Consider the following 26,649-nt stretch of genomic DNA (forward strand, 5'->3'; position numbering starts at 1 on the left):
CCGGCCGTGGAGTCACGTGTTAGGGCGCGAGGCGTCTCCCGCCGGGGCGCTTCCTGTCACGGCTGCCTCGGCGGCCCGGGGGCCGCGGGAGGCCTGGGCGGTACCGGGAGGGAGAAGGCCCGGGTCGGTATCGGATCCGCCGCGAGGTATGCCGCGAACCCGCCCTCTGGCGAGGGAAGAGGAGGGGACGGCGGGGGAGATGGAGGCGGCCGGGCAGGGCTGGGCAGGGCGGCGCGTCCTGCCGCGGGAGTGGGGTTCCCGGCTTCGCCTCCCCTGCGCACTCCCTGCCCTCCTCTCTCCAGAGCCTGCGTCTGGGTCCAGCACCACTGCTCCCAGTCGGGTGCCCCCGGAGCCGCAGACTTGGCGGGTCTCGCCGACCCACTCACTTCGTGTCCCCCGTTCAGTTGACCACCCGCCGTACACCCAAGCCACTGAAATCTGATGCCTTGGAGTCACTCTGAGCGCCTCCTCCAGTGCGCGCACAGCCAGTTAATCTCCGAGTCCTGCTGGTGGTACCCCTCTAACTGTGGAGTCGGTCCACTTCTCTCCCTCCCCAACACGGCCCCCACGGTCCCTCAGCCTCTCCCCTTTTCGCCGGGACCGATTCACGATCCTCGGTGTCGAGACGGCTTCCAGCCTGCGTCCTCCCTCCTTCCGTCCTTTCTGCAGCCAGGGGGCATGTTTCTGAATCGCCGACTTCATCCCCTCAAGTCCTTTGCCTTCAGAACCGTGCCCAAACTGCTTTAGGCTTCAGAGTTTTTCTCATTTGCCCCTTGCTAACATTTTCAGCTTCGCTTGTCTCACACTGTATGCCGCACTAATCCCAGCTTAGTTTCCCTGTGCAAGTCAAGCTATTGTCACCTCAGAACCATTATCAGGTTGTTCCCTATGTTTGGAATCCTATTCCCCTTCCTCCCCTTTAACATGTTCGTGACTCAGCACAGTCATCACCTTCTCCAAGAAGCCTTTTCTCTCTCTGCTGGATAAGGGCCGGCCCTGGGCAGGCGTGGCGCCTGGCACATCCCTGTTTGGGTTTTGTCCAGTGGTAAGGGGCTCTCCACCTTGTGAATGTTCGTTGAGAGCTGAGGGTATGTCACATTCACTCCTGCCCTCCGGGTGCCTAGCACAAGGTCTCATATAGTAGGTCCAGTGAATGGTTGTGAGACCTCGGAGAGAACTAGAATACCAAGTCAGATTTCTCCAGAGCAGAACTGTCCAGTAGAACTTGGTGCAGTAATGAAAATGTTCATTATTTGTGCTGGCCCATGGTAGCCACTAACTGAGGGACAGAAACTTTAACTTGATTAAATTTAAGTATCAGCAGCCACATAGGGCAACCATGCTTAACAGCACAGTTTTAGAGCCTTTCTGAATCCTGCCAAGCTTTACACCCTCCTTGTACCTGGAGTTAATGTCCCTGATCTGCCTTCTTAGGCCACTCACCACTCAACCTCTTGGGTTTAATCCAGATTAAATCAGTTCAGTGACTTTTGATTGTGTCCACTCTCCCCTCTTAACGGTATTACTAGGTGGTCCCCTCCCTTCCATCTTCTCTGTTGCTTGCTTCAGTGTTGTACTTCCAGCTTAGGTATTTCAGCCTTGGATGTTAAGCGTATTAAGCATTGCCTTCTTTCTCTGAATTGGGAGTTTACTAACCACACCTGTTGGAGGGCCGGGCTTGTAAGCTACTCCAGTCTGAGTTTCTTCCACTCCCCACTAGACAGGTATCCAGGCTGCCAAGATGCCAGGGCCAAGACCTCGGAAGGGCCCTCAGGCCAGTGGCCAGGGTGTGGCAGCTGCCAAGCAGGTATGGATATAGTCTCCTTCACGTTCACTTTTGAGTCAGTCTGAGGATAAGGGTCTCTGACAATTTGGGCAAACTGGGTCACCTTTGTGGTTTCCTTGTTAAGTCTAGTGACTTTGAGCCGTGCCTCCTGAAGCTGGCAGAACCCATGGAGACCCTCTGGACCAGCCCCTGCCACACACATGTGGAAGCTAAGGCCTGAACCCTCTTGTGTTTCAACCCAGGCTTCCTTCTACAATGGCCATCTCCATGTGAACGACCCAGAGAGTTCAGGAACCACCAAAATTTGGGGTGTTTTCATTGGATCTGCCTGCTCACTTTCTCCCTTTATTTCTTTCGGGCCCAAATTTGAGACTTCTTAGCCTATTGTTACTGTCTTAAAAGAAGCAGGTAAGGGTGGTGGTAGGATAAAGGGCATAGACTCAAGTCACAAGACCTCATTTATTTATTTTAAAAATTTTTTGGCTGCACCTTGTGGCATGTGAGATCTTATTATAGTTTCCTGACCAGGGATCACACCTACTCCCCTTGAAGTAGAAGCACGGAGTCTTAATCATTGAACAGCCAGGGAAATCCCCTAAGATCTTATTTTAAATTCTAGCCCTGCCACACTTACAGGGCTGTCTCAGTTTCATCTGAACATGGAGATAAAAATAGGACCCACTTTAGGTAGTATGCTGCTGCTAAGTCACTTCAGTCGTGTCCAACTCTGTGTGACCCCATAGACGGCAGCCCACCAGGCTCCCCCATCCCTAGGATTCTCCAGGCAAGAACACTGGAGTGGGTTGCCATTTCCTTCTCCAGTGCATGAAAGTGAAAAGTGAAAGTAAAGTTGCTCAGTTGTGCCCGACTCTTCGCGACCCCATGGACTGCAGCCCACCAGGCTCCTCTGTCCATGGGATTTTCCAGGCAAGAGTACTGGCGTGGGTTGCCATTGCCTTCTCCAAGTCAAACTCATAGACAGAGAGTAGAGTAGTGGTTACCCTGGGGGTGGGAGGAGGAGCAATGGGGGAATTGTTTAATGGGTGTAGAGTTTCAGTTTTGCAAGATGGTGATAATAGTTATACAACAGTGTGAATGTATTTAATGCCACTGAACTCTACACTTAAAAATGGTTAAGATGGTAATTTTCATGTTACATGTGTTTTACCACAATTTAAAAGGAAATAGGATCTACCTCAGGATTTTGAAGATTAACTAAGATAGTCACGTAGGCTGCCAGGTACCCTGCCTGGCAGCTGGTTCTGTTATTGTTAGTAGTAGTAATGGCAGTGTCATCTTACTGGGTCCTTTGTAGAGTCACCAGGGAGATAAGTGTCCCAGGGAAGGCTGTGGTTTCCCTTTCTGCACATTAGGCCCCACAGGGAGCCGCTTAGCTCCTGTGGATTGACTCCTGGGCCAGTCTCCACTCTCTCCTCATTGTATGGTTCATAGAAACCTTCTCTGCTCTCAGCTCGGGCTCTTCGTGGAGTTCAGCCCCGAGGACGTGCTGCTGGGGGTGGAGGAGGCTGAAGACGACGGGGACTTGGAGGCAGAGTTGCTGGCCCTCACTGGGGAAGCAGGGACCACAGGCAGGAAACCAGCACCCAAGGGGCAGGGTGAGTTTGCCACAGTTGGTGCTGGGACCAGGTGGGCTCAGGCAGGTGGTTGGACGGGCCTTTGTTCACAGCTACGGGGAGCCGCCCAGATCACCTGGTCCTTCTGGTATTCCTGTCCCTTCTGCAGCATTCCCTTTGAGAGGCCATCTTGTTCTGCTCACTTGCCTGTGTGTTGTATGTGGGGAGCTCACTCCTTCCTGGGTTGCATCCTCTCCCTTTGGACAGTTGGAGTCTCTGAGCCTGGTATAGGCTAGGGACTCAGCACAGACTGAATCGGTCACACAATGAGTGCACAGAAATTGTATCAAATGAACAAATAAGTGGTATCTTCCTGCCCAGCTTGAAGAGGACAGAGACCTGAAGCCTTGTGGGGGAGGCCAGAGGGAACCAGGAGCCCTCAGAGAAAGCCGTCTCCCATCCCACATGTCCCTGAGCCAAGGGCAAGGAGAGGACCCTGAAGGGACTGACTGGTCTGGGAGAACCATAGCCATCACTTCTCTCTCAGTGCAAACCTGCTTTGGGTTTGATGAGCCTGGGTTTGAATCTTGGCTCTGCTATTTACCAAGATTGCAATGTTAGGAAAATTAATAAAGTTCTCAGTTTATTCGTATGTAAAATGGGGATAATATTACTTTTGGGGCGGGGGGAGTGGTACCTGTGCTGCACGGCATATCTGATCTTAATTCCCTGGCTGGATCCTCAGACGTGAAAGTGCAGAGTTCTAACCACTGGACTGCCAGGGAATTCCTAGTATTCCCTATTTTGTGGAATCATTGGGAAGCTCAGATGTTAAAAATCTTCATGTATGAAAGGTGGCTAGGGGGAACGGATGGCTATGTCTGTGAATAACTGCCATAGTAAAAGGGCTGAGAAGGCAGTAGCCTGATGCCAGTTGGAGGGCCTGGAAACGTTTCCCTGCGGAGGTGGGACTGTGGCTGTGGAAGGAAGCTACCTAGGTGTATCTGCCAGTGCAGTGGACTGAAGACCATCCTCCACTCCTCGGGAACCTTTTCTGTGGCTCTGACCCTCTGTGACCCTCTTCCCCCAGCCCCCCTGCCTATGGCCCACATCGAGAAGTTGGCAGCAGACTGCATGCAGGATGTGGAAGAAGAGGAAGAGGAGGAAGGGCTGGAGGAGGATGCAGACTTGCTGGTGCGTCTGCCAGGCTGGTGTCGGGGGCTCTGTGGTCAAGCTGTGGAGGAGGCCTGGGTCTGTCCCTCTGTGTGCTGATGTTGAGCCAGTGCCTTGCCTTTCCTGGGCCCTTGTCCTGACATCTGAGCTCTGTACTTGGGGATTCTCAGCTCCAGAGGCTTCACTGTTTTGGGGGCTGTCCCTGATCAGATTGGAAGGGTGTAGGAGTGTTCTGGTAAAGGGGATTTTCAGGCACAGTGAGTGATGCTTGGAAATACAGCTGGAGGAGTGTCCTTTATTCTCAGGTCCTGTTGTGGGTATGATCATGAGGCTCCCAACTCTTGGGATCTGTGTCTCCCCAGACGGAGCTGCAGGAGGTCCTGGGTACAGATGAGGAGGCTGGGGCCCTGGATGGTGATGAGACAGCCAGCCTGGGTGGCCCTGAGGAGGAGAAGGAACAGGAAAACGTTGAACCCCTGGTGCAAGCAGCTCTCTTGACAGCTCCAGTCCCAGCAGCTCAGGTAGGTTCTGGAGGTCTCCAGTGTGCCTTTGGCTGTGTCCTCTGTGCCTATATGCCCGTGTAGAACACACATGGAGCACAGCTTGTCTAGGAACGCTGCAGTAATAACCCTTTCCAGCACCCTCCTCCAGCAGCTGCCCCAAGCCGAGACTGAGCACGAGAAACTCCTTGGTGGCTGCCGGCCTGAAAGGCCTCTCTGTTCTCCCATACCACCCCCCACAGCCATTTCCCGGCCTCCACAGATTGTCTGGACCTCTGTGTCTGCCTCTGACATGGCCTCTGACCTCTCCATTGAGTCTTTGTCCCCCACCTTGAGGCTTTTAGGCCCTCCTTCTCCTTGAATCCAGGTGCTTCGTGTTCTGGGGCAGCTTCCTTGCAAGGAGGGAGTGGCAGGGGCCTAGCCCTGGAGTGGCCAGGCCCTGAACTGAAGTATTCACAGGCTGGAGGGCCCCGGGGGCTGCAGGCCCTGCTGGAGGATCGGATCCGCAACTACCAGGAGGCCGCGGCCAGTGCTAAGGAGGCAGGTGAAGCGGCCAAAGCCAGGCGCTGTGAGCGCGGCCTGAAGGTGCGTTGGGCTCGGCTGGGCACCAGCGCTGGGAGGAGTGAGGCTGAGGGTAGTGAAGGGTGAAGCACCAGAGGAGCTTGGTCCAGCAGAGGGGAAGCCACTCCACCAGAATGTGGAGGTGAAGGACCCCTGGCCTGTCTGAGCAGGCTGCAGTCCGTGGTGGCTGGCTAGGTTTCTGGTTCTTTTCTCTCTCAGACACTGGAGTCCCAGCTGGCTGCTGTGAGGAAAGGCAAAAAGATCAGTGAGGATGAGATCCCGCCTCCAGTGGCCTTGGGCAGGAGGCCCCTGGTCCCCCAGGAAACAACTAACAAGAGCCCTGAAGCAGAACCCCCAGCTGCCCCCTCCGTGGAGCCAGGTATCTGGAGACAGTCAGGTCCTGGCCTAGTTCCCAAGGTCAGGGCCCGTGGCCTGCCTCCCCATCCTGCCGTTGTCTGTGGCCATCAGTCACAACTTCCGTAAGACATTCTCGGGCTGGCCAGACCTGGAGGCACTGGAAACCTTCTTTGACCTTGATATTTTCTTTTGTTTCTCCATAGATAACCCCTCCCAGCCTGAGACAAGCCTCTTGGGCAGCCCTGGTATTTCTGCCCCACCCGACTCAGACCCGGACCCACGGGCCCTGCTGTTGGCCCGGCAGAGAGAGTACAAAGTGGCTGCTCTGAATGCCAAGCGGGCTGGAGACCTAGACCGTGCCCGAGAGCTCATGAGGGTTGGGAAGGTATGGCATCTGGTTCGGAGGCCCTGTGTCCAGCCCCTCATTTCACAGCTGTGAGCGGTGACCCGGCCAAGCTTCAGTGAGACTGGTCTGCGGGGGCTTTTCAGCCCAGATCCTTGGGGTTCCCTGGCTTATGTTCCCGCCTTGTTCCTACCACAGAGATTTGCTGCTGTCCTGGAGGCCCTGGAGAAGGGGCAGCCTGTGGACCTGAGTGCCATGCCCCCATCACCAGAGGGTCAGTATCAGGGTGGTGGGGGCAGCCTGCTCAGGCTAGGGCTGGGGCTGGCCAAGCACGCCTACCCATACCTACACCTGTGCTCTGGATTCCCCAGACCTGAAGCCCCTTCCACAGGCTTCCCAAGCCCCGACAGCGCCCTCCGATGCACCCCCGGCAGTGGAGCAAATGCACCCAGTGATGGCCTCTGACATCCCAGCAGCCCCGGGTAGGCCTGGAGACACTGTGGAGTGGGGACCTGGGGGGAGGCAGGCAGAGCTAATACTGTCTCCTTTCTCCTTTCAAGTGGCCCCTGCTGAGCCACAGACAGTGCTGGATGCCCTGCAGCAGAGGCTGAACAAGTACCGCGAGGCAGGCACCCAAGCGCGGGGCAGTGGGGATGAGCGCAAGGCCCGGATGCACGAGCGCATTGCCAAGGTGGGCTACAGCCTGCCTCCTTGACCAGCTGCTGTCCGTCTGCTCCCTGGTCTTTGAGTCTTCATCTTGTCTGTGTGTCTCTGGAGCTCTTGCTGTCTCAGGGCTCTCCTTCCTCCTGGGGCTGCTGTCTTCATCTTCCTCTTCCTGCCTCTTGCCTGAGTGGAGCCTGTGACCGCTGCCCACCATAGGTCCCTCCCTCCCTTCTCTTGCAGCAATATCAAGATGCCATTCGAGCCCACCGGGCGGGACGGAAAGTTGACTTTGCCGAGTTACCTGTTCCTCCAGGTAAGTGGGGTTTGGCCTGGGGGCTCATGAGGTCTCTGAGCAGGATGGAGGGGAGGGAGAAATGATTTCTCACACATCAGCCTCTACCCTGGGGGAACTACCCATCCCAGCCATGCCCAGGAAGACCCCAGTAGGACCCACAGCAGCCTGATGCATCCTCAAGGCTCCCTGAACCCTCTCCCAGTGTCTCTCTCCTGCAGGATTCCCCCCTATACCTGGCCTGGAGCCCACCGTGGCTACTGAGGAGGATATGATGGCAGCTACTTTAGCAGCTGCCCAGAAACTGGCCTCCGCAGAAGATACAGCCCCAGTAGAGGAAGAGGAGGATAACAACAAGGTTTGGCTGAGGGCCCACGACTCCAGGGACTGGTAGGGGAAACAGCCGATGAGGGGTAAACCCAGACATTGGTGTCCGTACTAACAAGCCCAGCAAGGTAGATATTTTTGCTTTTATTTTATAGAGAAAAATACTTGGGCCAGGGCACCCAGCTAGGAATTAACAGAGCTGGATTCAGACCAAGGTCTTTCTGACTTCAGAGCCCAGTTCAGTCCCCTTTCCCCTCCTCTCTCACATTGGGAGGTTAGTGCAGAGAACTTTTGAGACTTCTGGTTCTAAGATTCTCTAGGGTCCATGAGAGAAAGCCATTCATCTCAGGTCACACAGAGAGTAGTACAGTGTTACAAAGAGAGCCTGAGTCAGGGAGCTGCCATGGCCAGGGTGGGGAACAGAACCCCTGTGACAGCCTCCTGGGCACCTGCAGGATGAGCCCCCAGCCCAGGCCCCAGTGGCCAAGAAGCCAGCACAGCCTCTCGCCCCTTCTTCGCGGTCCCTGCCTGAGCCCAAGACCTCGAGTTCTAAGGAGGTGCTGAGTCCATCTGGTGAGTTGGGGAGAAGAGGGATGGAGGAGGGAAGGCTGTAGTGAGAGGCGGTGTGGCTCTCACCTGTGTCCCCTCCCTCCAGCACGAGAGCAGCTGGCCCTGCTGGAGGCACGGAAACTGCAGTACCAGCGGGCAGCCCTACAGGCCAAGCGTGGCCGGGACCTGGAGCAGGCCAAAGCCCATCTGCGGGTGGCCAAATCCCTCGAGGCTCAGATCACCCAGGTGCGAGCTGGCCACCCTGTGGACCTCTCCAAGGTGAGTGTCGCCTGGTTAAGCAGCAGGACTTCTCGGGCAGAGAGGTGGGTGGCAGTCTTGATGAGCAGGACTGTGAACAAGGTTGCTTGGAGGAGGGGGGACTTGAATAGGATGTGGTGACAGCTGAGAACTCTTTTGCTTATGTGTCTCCCTGTCACATGACCTCAAGAGAGCCCCGGGGGCCTGCCTGTGGTGAGAGGTGACCAGGCCGGGCAAGGCCAGTGAAAAACAGAGCATTGCACTGGGATAGGATGGCAGGCAATGAGTTCCCATCACTTGAGGCTGCTGGAAGCTGGAGAAACATTTAGTTTAGATTTCTGGTCTGTTTGGCTCAGTAGAGGAGTAATTTGACTCTTGAGGGCCCCTGAGGGGCCTTGTGACCTGGACAGGTACCTTCACCCTTAACGGATGAGGAGGGTGACTTCATCCTGATCCACCATGAGGACCTGCGACTCTCTCAGAAGGCTGAGGAGGTGTATGCCCAGCTACAGAAAATGCTTCTGGAGCAACATGAGGTCAGTCCTCCCCTTGCAGTGCCCATAGCCTCTTCTTGGCGAAAGGCAAGATAGGGTTCCGATTCTAGCTCTTCACCTTACTGGCTTGTGAGATCTTGGGTAAGGAATTTCTCTTCTCTAAACCACATTTTCCTTATCTGTAAAATAGGATGATTACTACCCCTCTTGCCAGGCTATGAATTTCAAACAACAGAGTGGAGGGGGAATTACCTTGAAGATGGGAGAAAGACGTGTTTGAGGAGTATTTGTATATTTCGGTGTATCTATCTGAATGGCTGCCTGCAAGTCTGGTTGCTAAAGTGATGAGGATTGGGTCATTTATTTTTCTGGAGTTGAGCTGTAGGAGTTGCTTGTATATTTTTGAGATTAGTTGTTTGTCCGTTGCTTCATTTGCTATTATTTTCTCCCATTCTGAAGGCTGTCTTTTCACCTTGCTAATAGTTTCCTTTGATGTGCAGAAGCTTTTAAGTTTAATTAGGTCCCATTTGTTTATTTTTGCTTTTATTTCCAATATTCTGGGAGGTGGGTCATAGAGGATCCTGCTGTGATGTATGTCAGAGAGTGTTTTGCCTATGTTCTCCTCTAGGAGTTTTATAGTTTCTGGTCTTACGTTGAGATCTTTAATCCATTTTGAGTTTATTTTTGTATATGGTGTTAGAAAGTGTTCTAGTTTCATTCTTTTACAAGTGGTTGACCAGATTTCCCAGCACCACTTGTTAAAGAGATTGTCTTTAATCCATTGTATATTCTTGCCTCCTTTGTCAAAGATAAGGTGTCCATATGTACGTGGATTTATCTCTGGGCTTTCTATTTTGTTCCATTGATCTATATTTCTGTCTTTGTGCCAGTACCATACTGTCTTGATAACTGTGGCTTTGTAGTAGAGCCTGAAGTCAGGTAGGTTGATTCCTCCAGTTCCATTTTTCTTTCTCAAGATCGCTTTGGCTATTCGAGGTTTTTTGTATTTCCATACAAATTGTGAAATTATTTGTTCTAGCTCTGTGAAGAATACTGTTGGTAGCTTGATAGGGATTGCATTGAATCTATAAATTGCTTTGGGTAGTATACTCATTTTCACTATATTGATTCTTCCAATCCATGAACATGGTATATTTCTCCATCTATTAGTGTCCTCTTTGATTTCTTTCACCAGTGTTTTATAGTTTTCTATATATAGGTCTTTAGTTTCTTTAGGTAGATGTATTCCTAAGTATTTTATTCTTTTCGTTGCAATGGTGAATGGAATTGTTTCCTTAATTTCTCTTTCTGTTTTCTCATTATTAGTGTATAGGAATGCAAGGGATTTCTGTGTGTTGATTTTATATCCTGCAACTTTACTATATTCATTGATTAGTTCTAGTAATTTTCTGGTGGAGTCTTTAGGGTTTTCTATGTAGAGGATCATGTCATCTGCAAATAGTGCGAGTTTTACTTCTTCTTTTCCAATTTGGATTCCTTTTATTTCTTTTTCTGCTCTGATTGCTGTGGGCCAGCAATGGGCCACAGATCTAAATAGACATTTAGACCCAAAATGGGCCAAAGATCTAAACAGACATTTCTCCAAAGAAGACATACAGATGGCTAACAAACACATGAAAAGATGCTCAACATCACTCATTATCAGAGAAATGCAAATCAAAACCACTATGAGATACCATTTCACACCAGTCAGAATGGCTGCGATCCAAAAGTCTACAAATAATAAATGCTGGAGAGGGTGTGGAGAAAAGGGAACCCTCTTACACTGTTGGTGGGAATGCAAACTAGTACAGCCACTATGGAGAACAGTGTGGAGATTCCTTAAAAAACTGGAAATAGAACTGCCTTATGATCCAGCAATCCCACTGCTGGGCATACACACTGAGGAAACCAGAAGGGAAAGAGACACGTGTACCCCAATGTTCATCGCAGCACTGTTTATAATAGCCAGGACATGGAAGCAACCTAGATGTCCATCAGCAGATGAATGGATAAGAAAGCAGTGGTACATATACACAATGGAGTATTACTCAGCCATTAAAAAGAATACATTTGAATCAGTTCTAATGAGGTGGGTGAAACTGGAGCCTATTATACAGAGTGAAGTAAGCCAGAAGGAAAAACACCAATACAGTATACTAACGCATATATATGGAATTTAGAAAGATGGTAATGATAACCCTGTATACGAGACAGCAAAAGAGACACTGATGTATAGAACAGGCTTATGGACTCTGTGGGAGAGGGAGAGGGTGGGAAGATTTGGGAGAATGGCATCAAAACATGTGAAATGTCATGTATGAAACTAGATGCCAGTCCAGGTTCAATGCACGATGCTGGATGCTTGGGGCTGGTGCACTGGGACGACCCAGAGGGATGGTATGGGGAGGGAGGAGGGAGGAGGGTTCAGGATGGGGAACACATGAGAAATAAAGGAATAAAAAATTTAAAAAAAAATAAAATAAAAAATAAAGTGATGAGGAAGAAGAGGAATGTGCTAAGGGAATTTGGGGGAATGGCTATCCCCAGTCGAGGAAACAGCAAAAACTTAGTGCAGTGGGACTTGGGAACAGTGACCTTGGGTTATTATGTTGGAGAAGGAGAGGGGGAGGCTACAGAAGGTTGGGGCTTTCAGAAGTCAGGCCTTGAAGGCCAACTTAGCTGGGTCCTGTTCTGGACCCCGGAGTCACTCTGAACCCCCGTTTTCAGAAGTGTCTGCTGTTCTCCAAGCAGTTCATGCACCAGGGCAACGTGGCCGAGACCACACGGTAAGTGCAGGGCTGGGCCAGAGCTGTGGTAGGAAGCAGGAAGTGAGCGCTGCTGTGCTTACGTGCACACCTTTTCCTGTCAGGTTTGAGAAGCTTGCTCAAGACCGCAAGCAGCAGCTTGAGATCCTGCAGCTGGCCCAGGCTCAAGGCCTGGACCCTCCCAGCCACCACTTTGAGCTGAAGACATTCCAGACTGTGAGGTGCCAAAGCCTGAGGGAGACCGTGGCTCCATGCAGGACTGGGCAAGAGGCTGGGAGCCAGGGGTGGAGACTTGGGCCCCTTGAGTGAGGCTGCTCAGGCTTGGCCCTGACATAGGCCCTGGGGCTGGAGAGGGGCAGGACGTGGTGCCTGCTCGTGAGGAGGGGCTCGGAGCTGTGTGGTCGCTGGGGCAGGAGCCCTGTACTAGGGTCACAGACCGAAGCCTTCACTCCAGCTCTGCTGCTCAGACTCAGACAGGTTTTGCCTCCCTGAGCCCACCCTCCTCTTGGCCGCCACCCAGCTGGATAGGCAGGCATTGGAAGAGGGAACCTTTTCCCACTGCTCTCCTTCACTTTGCTTTCCTTGCTTCCTGGCTCTAGGATCTTTGCAGAACTCAACAGCACAGAAATGCATCTGATTGTTGTCCGGGGAATGAACCTCCCAGCCCCTCCAGGTAGCCCTGGGGCCACCCCTGCTCTCTTGTCCAGACACTCCAGCCCTGGCCAGTAGGAGGCACTGGCTCTCCCTCTGCGTCAAGTGTTGGGGCTCCTGGCTACTCCCTGTGACCCTGACTCGTCCTCCTCCTTCCTAGGGGTGACCCCTGACGACTTGGATGCTTTTGTGCGGTTTGAGTTCCACTACCCTAATTCGGTGAGGTTCCAGTAGCAGTAGGGTCCTGTGAGCTCCATCTTCCCTTCCAAGGCCCTGTGCTCTTTTTCTCCCCATCCCTTGGTCTCATCCCCTTTAGGGGTCCCTTCCCTCAGCACTGATGTAAACCAGAGCTCCTGGGCCTGTATCTCTGTTTTTTTCAAGCTGTCCTGACTTCTCTCTTCTCACTGCTTTAGGACCAGGCTCAAAAAAACAAAACAGCTGTGGTGAAAAACACAAACTCTCCAGGTGAGGACCTACAGGAGGGCTGCTTCCTCCTCCCCTCCCCCTCTGATACCTGTGTGCAGCACTTGTGTCCAGAGTACTTTCAGATCTATTATCTTACTTGGTCTACTTATCTTGGGAGATGAAGGCAGGTATTACTACTACTTCTCGAATGTAGTTGGGGAAGCTGAAGCTCAGAGAGGTAAAGGGATTTGCCTAGGGCCTTAAAGCAAAGAGGTGGTGGAAATGGGACTTGAGGCCAGGAATCCTGACTCCCATTTTGATATGATCTGCATCTAACAACTGTCCAGGTGAACTTCAAAGCCAGGATTTGGATGCTCTACCTCCCTCTGGTGGCAGTGGCTGTGAATTGCAGGCAGAAAGACGGAGTGGAGGCAAGTGGGCCAGTTTCCACGTGGTCAGGAGATCCCTGTGAGCCAAGTCCCTCCTTCTTCTTTTCCTCTTGCAGAATTTGATCAACTCTTCAAACTAAATATCAACCGAAACCACCGGGGCTTCAGGAGAGTGATTCAAAACAAAGGAATCAAGTTTGAAATCTTCCACAAAGGGTGAGGGCCCATTGCTCACACGGCCAAGGGGCTGGGAGGAAGGATTGGCTTCTCTTGGTGCCGCTGCCCCTGCTTCAGTTTTCTTGTGCTGGTTTTAGCCAGCTCATTTCTGCTGTCCTTGCCCAGTCCAGTCCTCTGCTGACTCTTGGCTTTCCAGATCCTTCTTCAGAAGTGACAAGCTGGTTGGCACAGCCCACCTGAAACTGGAGCGGCTAGAGAATGAGTGTGAGATCAGAGAGATTGTGGAGGTAAGATGGGCAAACCGGAGGACTTGGCCAGCAAAGGGCAGCATTCTCTGAGTATCAGTCCCTGTCGTAGGTTTTTGATGCCTGTAAAAATATCCCTAAGTGTGCTGTAGAGTATGTGCTATTCCCATTTCACAAATGATGAAATACAGAGGGTCTGAGAAAAGTTCATTGTGTCAGAAAGGAAGTAGCTATATTCTTTCCATAACACTCCGAGCTGTTCATGCTCCCTTGAGGGGCCTGGTCGTGGCTGTCAGTGTGGCACACACAAATTCCTAGGTATCTGGGAGCAGGTTTTGGTTGAGTCAGTTGTGGCAACATGATGAAGCAGAAAAAACTCTGGACATAAAGTTGATAAGGTATTTCCAAGGAGGGACCTACCAGAACACAGCTAGTCTGCTTAGGAATCACCCCCAGACAACTCCTTAAGCTGCCCTGAACTCACTGAATTTCAGAGGGATGTGCCCCTGACGATAGCAACTAAGATCCACAGAGAAGGGTCTCTGGCAGAGCTGGGCCCAGACGTTGGCTGGTGCCTTCATAGGCTGAGGCTTTTCCTGCTGCATTGCCTCTGCCTGCTTGGAGAGTTGTTCTTATATGGGGCCTGCTTTGTATCAGCCCCAGTGAGGTTGGTCAGACTTCAGAGCCTGAGACACTGCTTTCTCCAGCTGCCTCTTCTCCTGCACAGGAGGAAGGAGCACCGTGGGTGAAAAGGCAGGCGTGTCCTGACCTTGCTGCACAGTGGACTGTGTGACTGTAGCCCTCAAGCCATCTGTGAACCAAGGGTTTGGGCTCAGTGGCTCTCAGGCTGTGCCTTAAAGCCAGAGCATTTCTTCTGGGAGTTGCCATGTAGGAGTTGCCAGGGGACTGTGGGGGAAACTGAATAAGCACAGCTCTAGATTTCTCACCTCCACTTCAGAGCACTGGTGCTTATTTGGACTGATGTATTTTCTGAGACTTACCTAAAACCACAGAACCCAAACAGCAGGAGGTTGGGGTTGTCCTGCAATGGAGACTCTTCTGTTGACATGCAGGATACTTGAGCTCCTCTCTCACCTTGTGAGCCTAGGGAGCTGCCTGCCCCCACCCCACCTCTCAGTTACCATCTCCCTCTCCGCGGTCCTCACAGGTGCTGGATGGAAGGAAGCCCACTGGGGGCAAGCTGGAGGTGAAGGTGAGGCTGCGGGAGCCTTTGAGTGGCCAAGATGTGCAGATGGTCACCGAGAACTGGCTGGTCCTGGAGCCCAGGGGCCTGTGAGGTGGGCAGCTCTCTGGGCCCTTAGAACTTCTGCCTGAGCCCCATGGGAACCCTTCCGGTACTTGTATCTAAGGAGAAAACCCAGGAATTTCTCATCTGTGAGGAAGACCAAGAGGCAAAACTGTTGGGTTGGGCTCAGGCTGGTTCATCATCTTCAGTAGAACTGGGGAAGGAAGTTAACCCCCCCAGGTCTGTTGTCAGGAATCCCTTCCGAAAATCTACTTGTACACTCACTGCAGTTTAGACTTCCTGTGCTTTGTGCAACAGAGGGTCAACGGTGGAGTGGAGTCAGGCCAGCGACTCTTCTCCAGCTTTTTCCCCTGGGCTTTGCTGGCTACCGAAGTCTGTGTACATAAAGGAGACGCTGCTACACAAGCACCAAAGACCTGTTAAGCACGTGCATTACTGACCGCGGCTCTGGTCTTTCCTGCTGCTGGCCTCTCCCCAGGCCTCTACCAAAGCAGGCTGGATTCCAGGATTTCCCCCTCCCTCTCTGAGTAGGGCAAGGACAGCCTCACTGCTCTGCCATGGAGCCTTGTAACCAACCCCTTAACCCCTGCGAATCAACTGTTTGCAACTTGCCCCAGCCCCCAATTGCACCATTTCTAGACGTGCCTTTAAAAGATAAAACTGTAAGGGATAGGAAAGCTCGAGTGTGCTCTGGACCCCCCTCCCCCACAGGGTGGGGCGGGGTTCTGTGACTGCAGGTGGTCAGCAGCCGCCTGGCCCACACAACTCAGTTGACCCCAGCCCTGCCTGTGCCTCGTCTCCTGGCAGCTGCTGCTGCTGCAGCCTCCCTGCTTCCCAGTGCTCTTGGTGGACTTTTGTTCAGGACTGTGTGGTGGGAAGTGAGAGTAAGGTTATCTTGAGTTAGGTCCATGTACCTGAGGCTGAAAGACTGTTAACTGAGGAAGAAAGAAAAAAAATTTATATATATATATATATAAATAAGTAAAATGTAACTGATTTTATTTAAGAAACTAGGTCTAATTCATTGTAGGGGATTTACGTTCTCACAAAATAACCATCAAAGTCTTAAACAAAAGCCCTGCTCCTCCATGTCACTGCCCGCCCCCGGCCCCCACCCCTGTCACTTTTTAAAAGCCAGGGTGGCAGTAACATTTGTTAACTGACAGAAACTGCAGCTATGGCTTCCTCTTCAGAGACAGGGCAGGAGAAGCCTTGCCTCTTCATCTAATCACCTAGGGAAATCCCTAAATTTCTTCCCAAGAAATTCTTTGGATTTATTTTTGTGAACAGATGGAGATCAAGGAGGGATTTATATCAATATTTGCAGTAGATTTAATGTTCAAAACTGCAGTAGTCTACATCTCTTAGAAATAAACTTTAACACCCCATCTTTACCCCCCTTCTCTTTGAAACATGAACAAAGCATTCCTGAAGATAGTATTTTAAGGCTCTACATGAAGCAGATACATTCAACTTACTGATGATTGTAGTCCTGCAAACATACAAGTTTGGGATTGAGCTTTTGTGTGTGCGTCTTTTTCTGGGATGCAGCTGGACCACACTTCCCTGCCCTTAAGAGCAGAGCTTATAGTGTAACAACAGGGACAGCACCGATAACTTCTGAGCACTAGAAAGCGTCTAGTTAATCTTAAGGCTGATCTTAACTTACTAAAAATTCCATAGATGTGAGACTTAACACTTAAATGCAGTTGTATCTGTGTGTCATACGAGCAGCCATCTAGAATGAAAAGGAGGGCTGTCAGCCCTCATAAGGTGGCCTAGAGCAGAGAGGGAAGCCGAAGCAGGTTCCTGACTCAACCTAGTCTTCCTCTCAGGGTTTGTAAGTGCTAAGAAGTGCTTGAAGTTTCCGACCAGTACCAGGAATGTCTAAACTCAGTTGTCTGTTAGAAATTGGATAACAAGTTTTTCTCTGTGGTTCAAAGATTTCCCATCATAGCCTGTTCAGTTTCATTCTGCTTCACTGCCTTTTGCTTTTTGGAAACCAGAACCTCCAGGCTGAGAGAGGCAAGGCGAAGCCGCCCACTGGACTTACAGACTGAGGTTCTTAAAAGGCCTTTGTTGTAGCCCAGGCATGCAGGGGTCACTGGCATGGGAGGAGCCTGCCCAGCCTCATCTTGTGCTAAGATTTATCCAAATTCAGCAATTCAGCAGTGCAGATTAGTGACTTGTGGGCAGTTGGGAACCAGCCACAGCCCAAATGATTTTTAAATTTTAAAATTTCTTTTCAATTGTATAGGACATACTTTCTTCTGAATACAATAGGAAGGAATTTATCTTAGAATCAGGAAGTCTTGCTCACAATTAAAGGGCAAACTAGTTTGCATTTTATTACTTTCCTTTCTCACGGTTCTATTCTGAAACCTACATTGTTGCTTCCCAGTTTTTGAGTGCTTGTTTTCCAAATATTTGTGGGCAGTTTTTAAACACTCTTCTACCCCTTGAGGCAGCTGCTTTGAAGATGAAACTGTGGGGCTGAGGCTGGCAGAAGGCAGCGCCAGGGAGCTCGCATCTGGTTCAGTTCCATCACAGATGGATTCTTCCCTTCTCTCAGCCTCAGCTTCCCAAGCTCTAAAATGGACATTCTCATTCTTATGCTCCTTTTCCCTTCTGGCTACGTTACAGTCCTCCAAGTCCCATTACCGTCATCATTAAAATTATTTCAGCATTATTATTAAAACAAACAACTATCACAGACTTTTTCTAGAAACAGTGTTCAGCAGATTTCTTACTGTCTGAAGTGCATTAAATGCATAAATTATTCCCCAAATGACTAGTTGTGATAGAAGAAAATTTAGTTGGAAATTAGGAGCTCACCAGCAGTCAGGAACCAGTGTAGATGAGGGAAGACACTAGATGGGAACTTACACAGGGCAAAGTTCAGTTTATCTATAGCCCTAGAGACCAACTGTAAAGGAAAGGAACTTTGAATATTTACTGGAAGGACTGATGCTGAAGCTCCAATACTTTGGCCACCTGATGTGAAGAGATGATTCATTGGAAAAGACCCCGATGCTGGGAAAGATTGAGGGCAGGAGGAGAAGGTGGTGACAGAGGAGTAGATAGTTAAACAGTGTCACTGACTCAATGGACATGAATTTGAGCAAATTCCAGGAGATACTAGAGGACAGGGGAGCTTGACATGCTGCAGTTCATGGCCTTGCAGAGTCAGACATGACCGAGCGACTGACCAACAAGAGTCCAGTAGGTGCTCAGATACATGTTGATTTAAAAAAACTGGAGAAACTACATTGCCTAGCATTTGGTGAGAATTTGGTAATTTTTTTAAAATGTATTATCAGAATGGCAGTTCTGTTCCTCATTATAGGATCTCTATATCTCAATCTGAGTTTACATTATAGAAGAATCTGCCTTATTTAGAAACATGATGTTTCCAGTTCTATACAGCATACAGTGTACAAAAACAAAAGTGAAACAAGGGAAAACAGTAAACTAGCCTTGGCTATCTTATGTCCAATTCCACAAGATGATTTCATTAAATATAAAGGACATTTTATGCAATTGAGAATGGACCCAACTCTGCAAGGCCAGAGTCTGTTCTTAGAATATAAAGGTTTGCACTGATCTGGAAGAAACGTGTACAACTGCAAGGTCTGTTTAGCTGAGAAGGAAGAAAGGTCATGCCTATAGGACAGAACCAAGAGAGCCAGCCCCTGTAGAAGCTCCAGTTTAGACCAAGCTGGATGTTGGACCCCAAGTTCCTACTACGCCTGTTAACAAGTGCATCCTGCGCCTGTCAGCTTTAGGGGGTGACAGTCCAGGGCTTGGTCCTCACAAGCTGGTGTTCAGTGGGCACCCGTTCTTTCTTTGGAAGCTCCCTGTCTATGGGAAAGGTTACAATCCCAGCCCTCTGTAGCCACCATCAGTGAAGCCTATGAAGAGGCAGATGTAGAGTGTGAATTTTCCCCTCTGCCCCAACAGAAGAGGGATAAACCCTGGGCTTCCCCAGTGGCTCAGCAGTAGAGAGTCCAATGCAGGTTCAACCCTGGATCAGGAAGATCCCCTGGAGGAGGGCATGGCACTCTTCGAGTATTCCTGCCTGGAGAATCCCATGGATAGAGGAGTCTGGCGGGCTATAGTCCATGGGGTCACGAGAGTTGGACAGAACTGAGCGACTAAACAAAAACAACAGACACCTTTGGGCCTCAGAAAACAGCTGCTAACCTAAAGGGAGTTCCACAGCCTGTAACTGCCAAGTACTAGGCCTGGCTCCAGCCACTGGGGAGCAGCCTGTCACTGCCTCAGGCCTGTACTACCTTCTCAGAGATTCTTGGAGCTGTGCTTTCACTGCAGAGGGACCAGCCTCCCGCTTGGCCTGGGGTTTTAGACGATGCCAGTGACAAGGAAGTGAGCTGCCTTACAGCAGTGTTTTTCAAACTGGGTTGTGAAATCTATTTGGTCTGACTAAAATAAATTTTTAATTAAGGAGAAAATGATCAGAATGCATCACATTATGTCATAGGTAAAACCAAATCTTGGCTTCTAATACCACTTCCACAAAAAAAAACCACCCAGCTGATTCCAAGGCTGGGACAGGGTAAGCACAAGATGGCGCTGGGGCATCTTCTTAGGCCAGAAAAGGAAGTGTTAAGAAACAGGAGCATGTTACAAGGATGTGGGACCTTACCTAAATAATGAATTAGAACCATTCAGAGAGTAATCCCAAGTCCATAATGAAAGTTAATTAAATGAATAAATAAGAAAGAAGGGCTTTGGGAACTTTCTTGGCAGTCCAGGGGTTAAGACTCCATACTTCCAATGCAGGAGATGCGATTTCAAATCCCTGGTTGGGGAACTAAGATCCCACATGCTGTGCAGTGCAGCACTCCCTCGGCCACACCCCTCTCCCCCGGCCACACCCCTCTCCCCCAGCCACACACACACAAATTAGATAGGGGCATTAAAGTGAAAGTGAAGTGAGAGTCACTCAGTCATGTCTGACTCTTTGCAACCCCATGGACTGTATAGTGCATGGAATTCTCCAGGCCAGAATACTGGAGTGGGTAGCTTTTCCCTTCTCCAGGGGATCTTCCCAACCCAGGGATCAAACCCAGGTCTCCCGCATTGCAGGAGGATTCTATACCACCATTAAACTTTCATACACACACACACACACACACACACACACACACACATATAAAGAAGAGTGTTGCTTACAGGTAAATCAAGTGCAACTGATAAACAAGAAGTGCTGGAACTGAACAGTCTTGTAGCCATCATAGTAAAAGATCTATTCAGGCAAGAAACATCAGAATGCTAAATCTAAGGGGACATTTCAATGAGTAAGATCTCCACATGATCAGAGTATCTCTATACAAACCAGTTACTTGTTCGAAGAGGGGAATATCCAGTGGAGAAACCAGACAACACCCTGACCAGGTAAAAATTTATCATCAATGAGGGGCACAAGGACATATCCCTAAGCGACCCATGATGTGATGTCCCAAGAAGGACACAACATCACTTGGGTAGGATTCTGGCCAAGAATGCATAATTCATCTAATTCTGAGGAAATACCAACCAAATTAAAAATGGGACATTTTATGTTAAATGAGTTGGAGGAACCTATATTCACCAAAAATATCAATGACATAAAAAAAAAAAGGTGAGTCATGACAGAAACTTACCATGTCTGATCTAGGCTGGAAGCTTCACTGGACGCTGTGAGGGACGTTACTGGACAGACGCTGGGTTAAAGTGTCAACCTGAAGTGGAGCCTGTCCCGTGGTGATGAGGATACCCTTATTTGTAGGAAGTCGGCATTAACGTACTTAGGGGTGAAGGACTTTAATGTGTGCAATGTACTTCTTAAGTGCCTCAGTTTTTTATGGAGAGAGAAAGGAACACTGATAAAGCCAACAAGTTAATCTGTAAATAACAGGTGAATCTGGGTAAAGCATACATAGGTGTTTTGTGTGTGTGTGTGTGTAACTTGCCACTTTCCTGGAAGTTTAAATTATTTCTCAATAAAGTATTTTTAAAAATACCTCCAATGTGGAGAGCCCCCGGTGGTCCAGTGGTTAGGAGGGACCTGGCACTTGCACTGCCGAGGCCACAGGATTCAGTTCCTGGTCAGGAAACTAAGATCCTGTAAGCCATGTGGGGACGCCAAAAATAAATAAAATGCCTCTAGTGTGTACTCTAACTAGAAACGTCTTGGGTATAACCTGTCAGCTTTCACAGAAAGGTCCAGTTCGGTGTCTGTCATTCAGTCTGGCAGGTCTTGAGAGAACCTGAACTTGGCTTTACTATTCAAGTGACCTCATTTATACCAAGTCGCCCGTCTTTGGATAGAAGAGAGAGAATCCTTTGGGTCTTTGATTCACTTCATGAATAATCTAGGGGGAAAAATACCTAAATGTGACTTCGTGAGGTTGCTGTAATGTATCTGGGACAAGATCAGTGTGAAACTGTCCTTTTTACATCAATTCTGTATAAAGAGTTCAAGACTGATGCTTCATTTTTTTATTTCCCTTCTGCCCTCCCACCCACCCTTGGTGATGGCTGTACCCATTTGAGCATTTCTGAGCACAAGACCAAAAGTAAGTCTTAAAACAGAGGAGCAGAATTCTTGTCTAAACAGTAACAGAAGGGGATTAGCTGCAAGGATAGCATAACTGTTGTGCAGTAACAGAAGCTGCCCAGATCTTCTTGGTGGACAATGCATAGAAGACTTAGAATTATGGAACATCTGTCCCTCCACCACCCCTTCCCACCCCTGTCCCCCAAACCCCAACTCCCACCCCACCCCCCATTAATAGTGTTAACAAAAGCTTAATTTTCCAGTTCTAAAGTGCAAATGATTTGGGTATGACTGCTGTTGCAACAGGTCTGAACAGAAAACAATGAAGTCCTCTCTGTCTACGCGATGTTTTCCAGAATATAAAAGATGAGTTCCATGACGATGGGGCCCTCACTGAGCTGGCAGGCCCCTCCATGGATCACCGGCACCAGAGCGCTGTCCAGATCGTTCATGTACTGCGAGGGAAGGGGCTGGCCATTGCTCCCTGCTTGATAGCCAACCTACACCGTGGAAAGAAGGGGATGACAGGTTACTGGACAGAGAAGATCTCTCCAGAAGGCTGAGGGCCAAGGAGGCTGAGCAGGAAAGGAGATGTCCTTTCTGGCCAGGGGCTAGACGCTGGCAGTAAACACAAACTTCTCTTCCTTAGAACTGTCACGTGTCGTCCTATCATATGTTCATCCTGCCCCTAGCACCTGGTAGCTGTGAGATGTTGGGCAAGACCATTAACCTGCTGTGGTCTCAGTTTCCCAGGAAGGGAGGCTGGGGCACAGAGAGGTGTGGAATGTCAGCAACAGTACTTCCTTTGGGTGTGGAAGTTAAAATGAGAAATATACTGGGTAAACTCCCTAACACAGCAGGAACTGAACACCTGTCCTTCCGTCCATTTCTCCATATACCATTTTTTAAACACCTACAAACACAAGAATTCAAGCATGAATGTAAACAGGGCTCCTGCCCTCAAGGGCCCCAGATATTTAGTAGAAAAAAAGTGCTGGTCTTATTTTATGTGAAGTAATTCTCTCTCCAGTCAAGATTATCAGTACCATTTGGGAAAGGACTGTAATACTCATTTGTATTACCCTGACATGCTTAGTAAAGCATTGGGCAAGACCGTAAGTAGAAAATAACTATCTGTTGATTGATGACTAGTCAAGAAATGGAGCTAAACATACGACCTTTCACATTTTCCCTGATAATAACACAACTGCATCAAAGCAGGAGCACTGGCGCATGTCACAGGGATCTAAAATCCAAAAGAACGACTTCCCTGGCTGTCCAGTGGCTACAGATCTGCACTGCAAATGCAGAGAACCCCAGGTCGATCCCTGGCCAGGGAACTAAGATCCCACATGCCTCCCCAAAACAATAAAAAATAAAATCCAAAAGAAATGTAGAGAGATGAGAGTGCTTGGCCATATGAAAGAGGCACTGGGACAAGGAAGTGAGGGCAGGCTGCACTTAGACTGGACTGTGACTACAGAGAGCGCACAAAAAGGTTAATAAGTAAGACAGGGAGGGAAGTCCGGCCACAGGAGAGCCGCATTGACAGGAAAACTACTGGGGAAATGGTTCAAGTCACATCCAGAACTAGCATGGCAATGTCGGCAGTAAAAAACACAAGAAGTGGAACTGCAGAGACCAGCGGAAGCCTGCTGTAGTTGGGCCAAGAAAACAACAGGAGACGGGACAGCCTGGGACCTGCTCTCTAAAGGAGGCAGGGTGGCCCCTACGTCATTCACACAGGGGCAGCAGGTCCTCACACTTCTTACCCCACACCAGAAAGAAAGGTCCCTGCAAGACATTCAGGCGAGGAAGCCAGAGTTCACATGGTTCAGAGACAGACCAAGCAGCACATCCAGCTGTATTACCAACAGAGGGAAGGCCAAAGACTACATCCGGTCAGGCCCAAGGTGCAGAGACTTGTACTCTGGGTTGCAGGAAGAAAACTCATGTGTCAGAAAACAGACACTGCCCAAGACCTGCTTCAAAGGCTGAGATTCTTACCTGATCTGAGTCAAGTGTCACACGAAGTCCCAGTTTTGTCATTCCATCTTCCTTCAGAAGCTTCAGGTGGGGACACAGAGCAAGACAAAAGGCCTTGGCAACATGCTCCGTTAGTCGGCTGTGATCTGCAGGATCACTCAGGCAATTGTGCTGGTCATCATTTTCTAGGAAAAACACCTGTTCCCCAAACCAAAGAGACTTTTAAGCTTGTGTCCAGGGTCTGTGGGAAGAAATGAGTGCACCAGCTCATGGGTATGCGTACCCTGACTCCCTGAGACGTGCGGGAAGACCAGACACATGGACACCAAGAAAAGCAGGGCACTGACATCTCACATCGAAGAAACAGCCTCTGCCTCTCACAGTCTCTGCATCCACAGGGTGGTAGCTACCACTTACTGATCTCCCTAAAAGCCACGGCCGCAGTCGTAATGGTACATTCTGTTCAGAACCGGGAGAGGCTTACATTTTACACTGTGTACTTCTAAAAGGACTCCCTAATATGTGGACAACTTTCTAAAGGAAATGATCTTAGAATCTAAGAGAACAGTCCTTATAGATCACATTACCCAACACCTGCATATTACTGCTCACTCATAGGAGGGCAGGCACTTGCTCAGGGCACAGGTGAGAATCTGCGTCTTTTGCTTCTCATCACAGAGCTCTTCCTACCACATGGCTCTGCGACTGCTGAGGTCAGAGCTGTGTCACTGTCTGTGAACTGAACACCGTGCTGGTGCAGGCGGAAGCACAGCAGATCTGGAACTGAGACCTGAGTCCTATCACACAGAGGAGGGTCATGAGCAAGTCCTCTGGCTTCTTAATGCCGATTTGCCTCTGTAAAATGGGAAGCACCTACCTTCTCTGGTTATCGTGTAAATGATATAAAAGCAAAACATAGGCTGATTCATGTTGATGTTTGGCAGAAACCAACACAATTCTGTAAAGCAATTATCCTTCAAATAAAAAATACATTTAAAATTTTTAAAAAAGCAAAACATAAAAGATATAGACATGTAAATCTACAGTGCTTCTCTATACCAATACTTGGCTTATGACTTAATATAAGCAGCAGCTTATATTAAGAATCTGCAAAGGGGTAGCTCTGAAGCCTGGTGCCCGATGCATTAGTGAAAATGGCAGTGTGAAGTGACAGATGGAACTCTTAAGTGGGAGTCAGGAGACCTCTGGTCCCTGCTCTGCCAGCAACCAGCATTAGACAAGTCACAAAGTCACCTGGCCTCTCTCAGACTGTTTTCTCATTACGTAATTTCTCATTTCTCATCTCCCTATCTCAGGGCATTAGTGGGGAGCAAAAAAGAGGGAACAGAGGTCAAACTACTCTGTAAGCAATAAAGACATTCACATGTTCAGACCTCGACTACTCAAGATATGTCAAATAGATGGTTATTACAAAGCAAGCAGATAAAACCACTCAGCTGCATATAAAATTACCAAGTCTGGTATGAAAGATGTCACTTGGAACAACAGCTGAAGAACTTCTAGCCTCTGTGTTGCCAGGAACCAGCTAGAAAACTTGGGTTGCTGCTGCTGCTGCTAAGTCGCTTCAGTCGTGTCCGACTCTGCGACCCCACAGACGGCAGCCCACCAGGCTCCCTGATCCCTGGTTACTAGGCACTTATCCTCCCTTGGCTCGTTTACCTTGTATGTAAAATGGAAAAGGCAGAAGTCACAGAACTTCTTAAGTTAAAAAAAAATTAAGACATTTAACGCTAGTAAAGTAATGCTCAAAATTCTCCAAGCCAGGCTTCAGCAATATGTGAACCGTGAACTTCCAGATGTTCAAGCTGGTTTTAGAAAAGGCAGAGGAACCAGAGACCAAATTGCCAACATCCGCTGGATCATGGAAAAAGCAAGAGAGTTCCAGAAAAACATCTATTTCTGTTTTATTGACTATGCAAAAGCCTTTGACTGTGTGGATCACAATAAACTGTGGAAAATTCTGAAAGAGATGGGGATACCAGACCACCTGACCTGCCTCTTGAGAAACCTATATGCAGGTCAGGAAGCAACAGTTAGAACTGGACATGGAACAACAGACTGGTTCCAAATAGGAAAAGGAGTACGTCAAGGCTGTATATCGTCACCCTGCTTATTTAACTTCTATGTAGAGTACATCATGAGAAACGGTGGGCTGGAGGAAGCACAAGCTGGAATCACGATTGCCAGGAGAAATATCAATAACCTCAGATATGTAGAGGACACCACCCTTATTGCAGAAAGGTAAGAAGGACTAAAGAGTGTCTTGATGAAAGTGAAAGAGGAGAGTGAAAAAGTTGGCTTAAAGCTCAACATTCAGAAAACTAAGATCATGGCATCTGGTCCCATCACTTCATGGCAAATAGATGGGGAAACAGTGGAAACAATGGATGATTTTATTTTGGGGGGCTCCAAAATCACTGCAGATGGTGATTGCAGCCATAAAATTAAAAGACGCTTACTCCTTGGAAGGAAAGTTATGACCAACCTAGATAGCATATTGAAAAGCAGAGACATTTTGCCAACAAAGGTCCATCTAGTCAAGGCTATGGTTTCTCCAGTGGTCATGTACGGATGTAAGAGTTGGACTGTGAAGAAAGCTCAGCGCCGAAGAATTGATGCTTTTGAACTGTGGTGTTGGAGAAGACTCTTGAGAGTCTCTTGGATTGCAAGGAGATTTGAACAGAATGATGCTAAAGCTGAAACTCCAGTACTTTGGCCACCTCATATGAAGAGTTGACTCATTGGAAAAGACTCTGATGCTGGGAGGGATTGGGGGCAGGAGGAGAAGGGGACGACAGAGGATGAGATGGCTGGATGGCATTACCGACTCGATGGACGATAGTCTGAGTGAACTCCAGGAGTTGGTGATGGACAGGGAGGCCTGGTGTGCTGCGATTCATGGGGTCGCAAAGAATCGGACATGACTGAGCGACTGAACTGAACTGAACTGAACTGATAAATGAGTTTCAAAAGAAATCAAGAGATCCAGGACCTACCTGTTTATTCTCAAAAAATAAACTTTCTGATTTGTTTGATGCGCTTCCCAGGTGGCGCTAGTGGTAAAGAACCTGTCTGCCCATGCAGGAGACAGAGGAGACAAAGGTTCAATCCTTGAGTTGGGAAGATACCCTAGAGGAGGGCATGGCAATCCACTCCAGTATTCTTGGAGAATCTCACGTGAGATTCTAGAGAATCTCACGAACAGAGGGGCCTGGTGGGCTACAGTCCAGAGGGTTGCAAAGAATCAGACACAACTGAAGCAAATTAGCACACACGCACATACACATATACAAGGTCCCTG

General features: G+C 49.2%; 2 protein-coding genes across 6 annotated transcripts in view; one reads left to right on the forward strand and one right to left on the reverse strand.

Moving 5' to 3' along the window:
• The first annotated feature begins 24 nt into the window (after positions 1–24).
• CC2D1B (coiled-coil and C2 domain containing 1B) lies at positions 25–21,271 on the forward strand. 2 transcript variants are annotated; one of them, XM_027537259.1, is made up of 25 exons: positions 25–146; positions 1,721–1,807; positions 3,258–3,402; positions 4,451–4,554; positions 4,896–5,054; positions 5,493–5,618; positions 5,814–5,973; positions 6,155–6,336; positions 6,493–6,568; positions 6,666–6,776; positions 6,855–6,985; positions 7,198–7,270; positions 7,471–7,607; positions 8,032–8,149; positions 8,232–8,404; positions 8,794–8,919; positions 11,608–11,666; positions 11,750–11,866; positions 12,245–12,318; positions 12,457–12,515; positions 12,710–12,761; positions 13,207–13,306; positions 13,464–13,554; positions 14,681–14,810; positions 20,460–21,271. In XM_027537259.1, the coding sequence occupies exons 2-24, from the start codon at positions 1,742–1,744 to the stop codon at positions 14,807–14,809; spliced, it is 2,568 nt and encodes an 855-aa protein (XP_027393060.1). In that variant the 5' UTR covers positions 25–146; positions 1,721–1,741; the 3' UTR covers position 14,810; positions 20,460–21,271. The 2 variants fall into 2 exon arrangements, with proteins under 2 accessions (XP_027393060.1, XP_027393061.1); XM_027537260.1 differs by lacking the exons at positions 25–146; positions 20,460–21,271 and adding an exon at positions 1,911–2,194 and having other exon boundaries at positions 1,722–1,807; positions 14,681–17,507.
• Positions 21,272–21,361: 90 nt separating this feature from the next.
• ZFYVE9 (zinc finger FYVE-type containing 9) overlaps positions 21,362–26,649 on the reverse strand; it is a 182,476-nt gene continuing 177,188 nt past the window's right edge. For all 4 annotated transcript variants that reach the window (XM_027537254.1, XM_027537257.1, XM_027537256.1 and 1 more), the window contains 2 exons: positions 23,349–23,525; positions 21,362–21,841 (listed from right to left, as the gene is read on the reverse strand). In XM_027537254.1, coding sequence (XP_027393055.1) covers positions 21,680–21,841; positions 23,349–23,525 — 339 coding nt within the window. In that variant the 3' untranslated portion in view covers positions 21,362–21,679. The remainder of the gene's footprint in view (positions 21,842–23,348; positions 23,526–26,649) is intronic.

The sequence above is a fragment of the Bos indicus x Bos taurus genome, chromosome 3 (genome assembly GCF_003369695.1).
Source record: "Bos indicus x Bos taurus breed Angus x Brahman F1 hybrid chromosome 3, Bos_hybrid_MaternalHap_v2.0, whole genome shotgun sequence".
Taxonomy (NCBI): domain Eukaryota; kingdom Metazoa; phylum Chordata; class Mammalia; order Artiodactyla; family Bovidae; genus Bos; species Bos indicus x Bos taurus.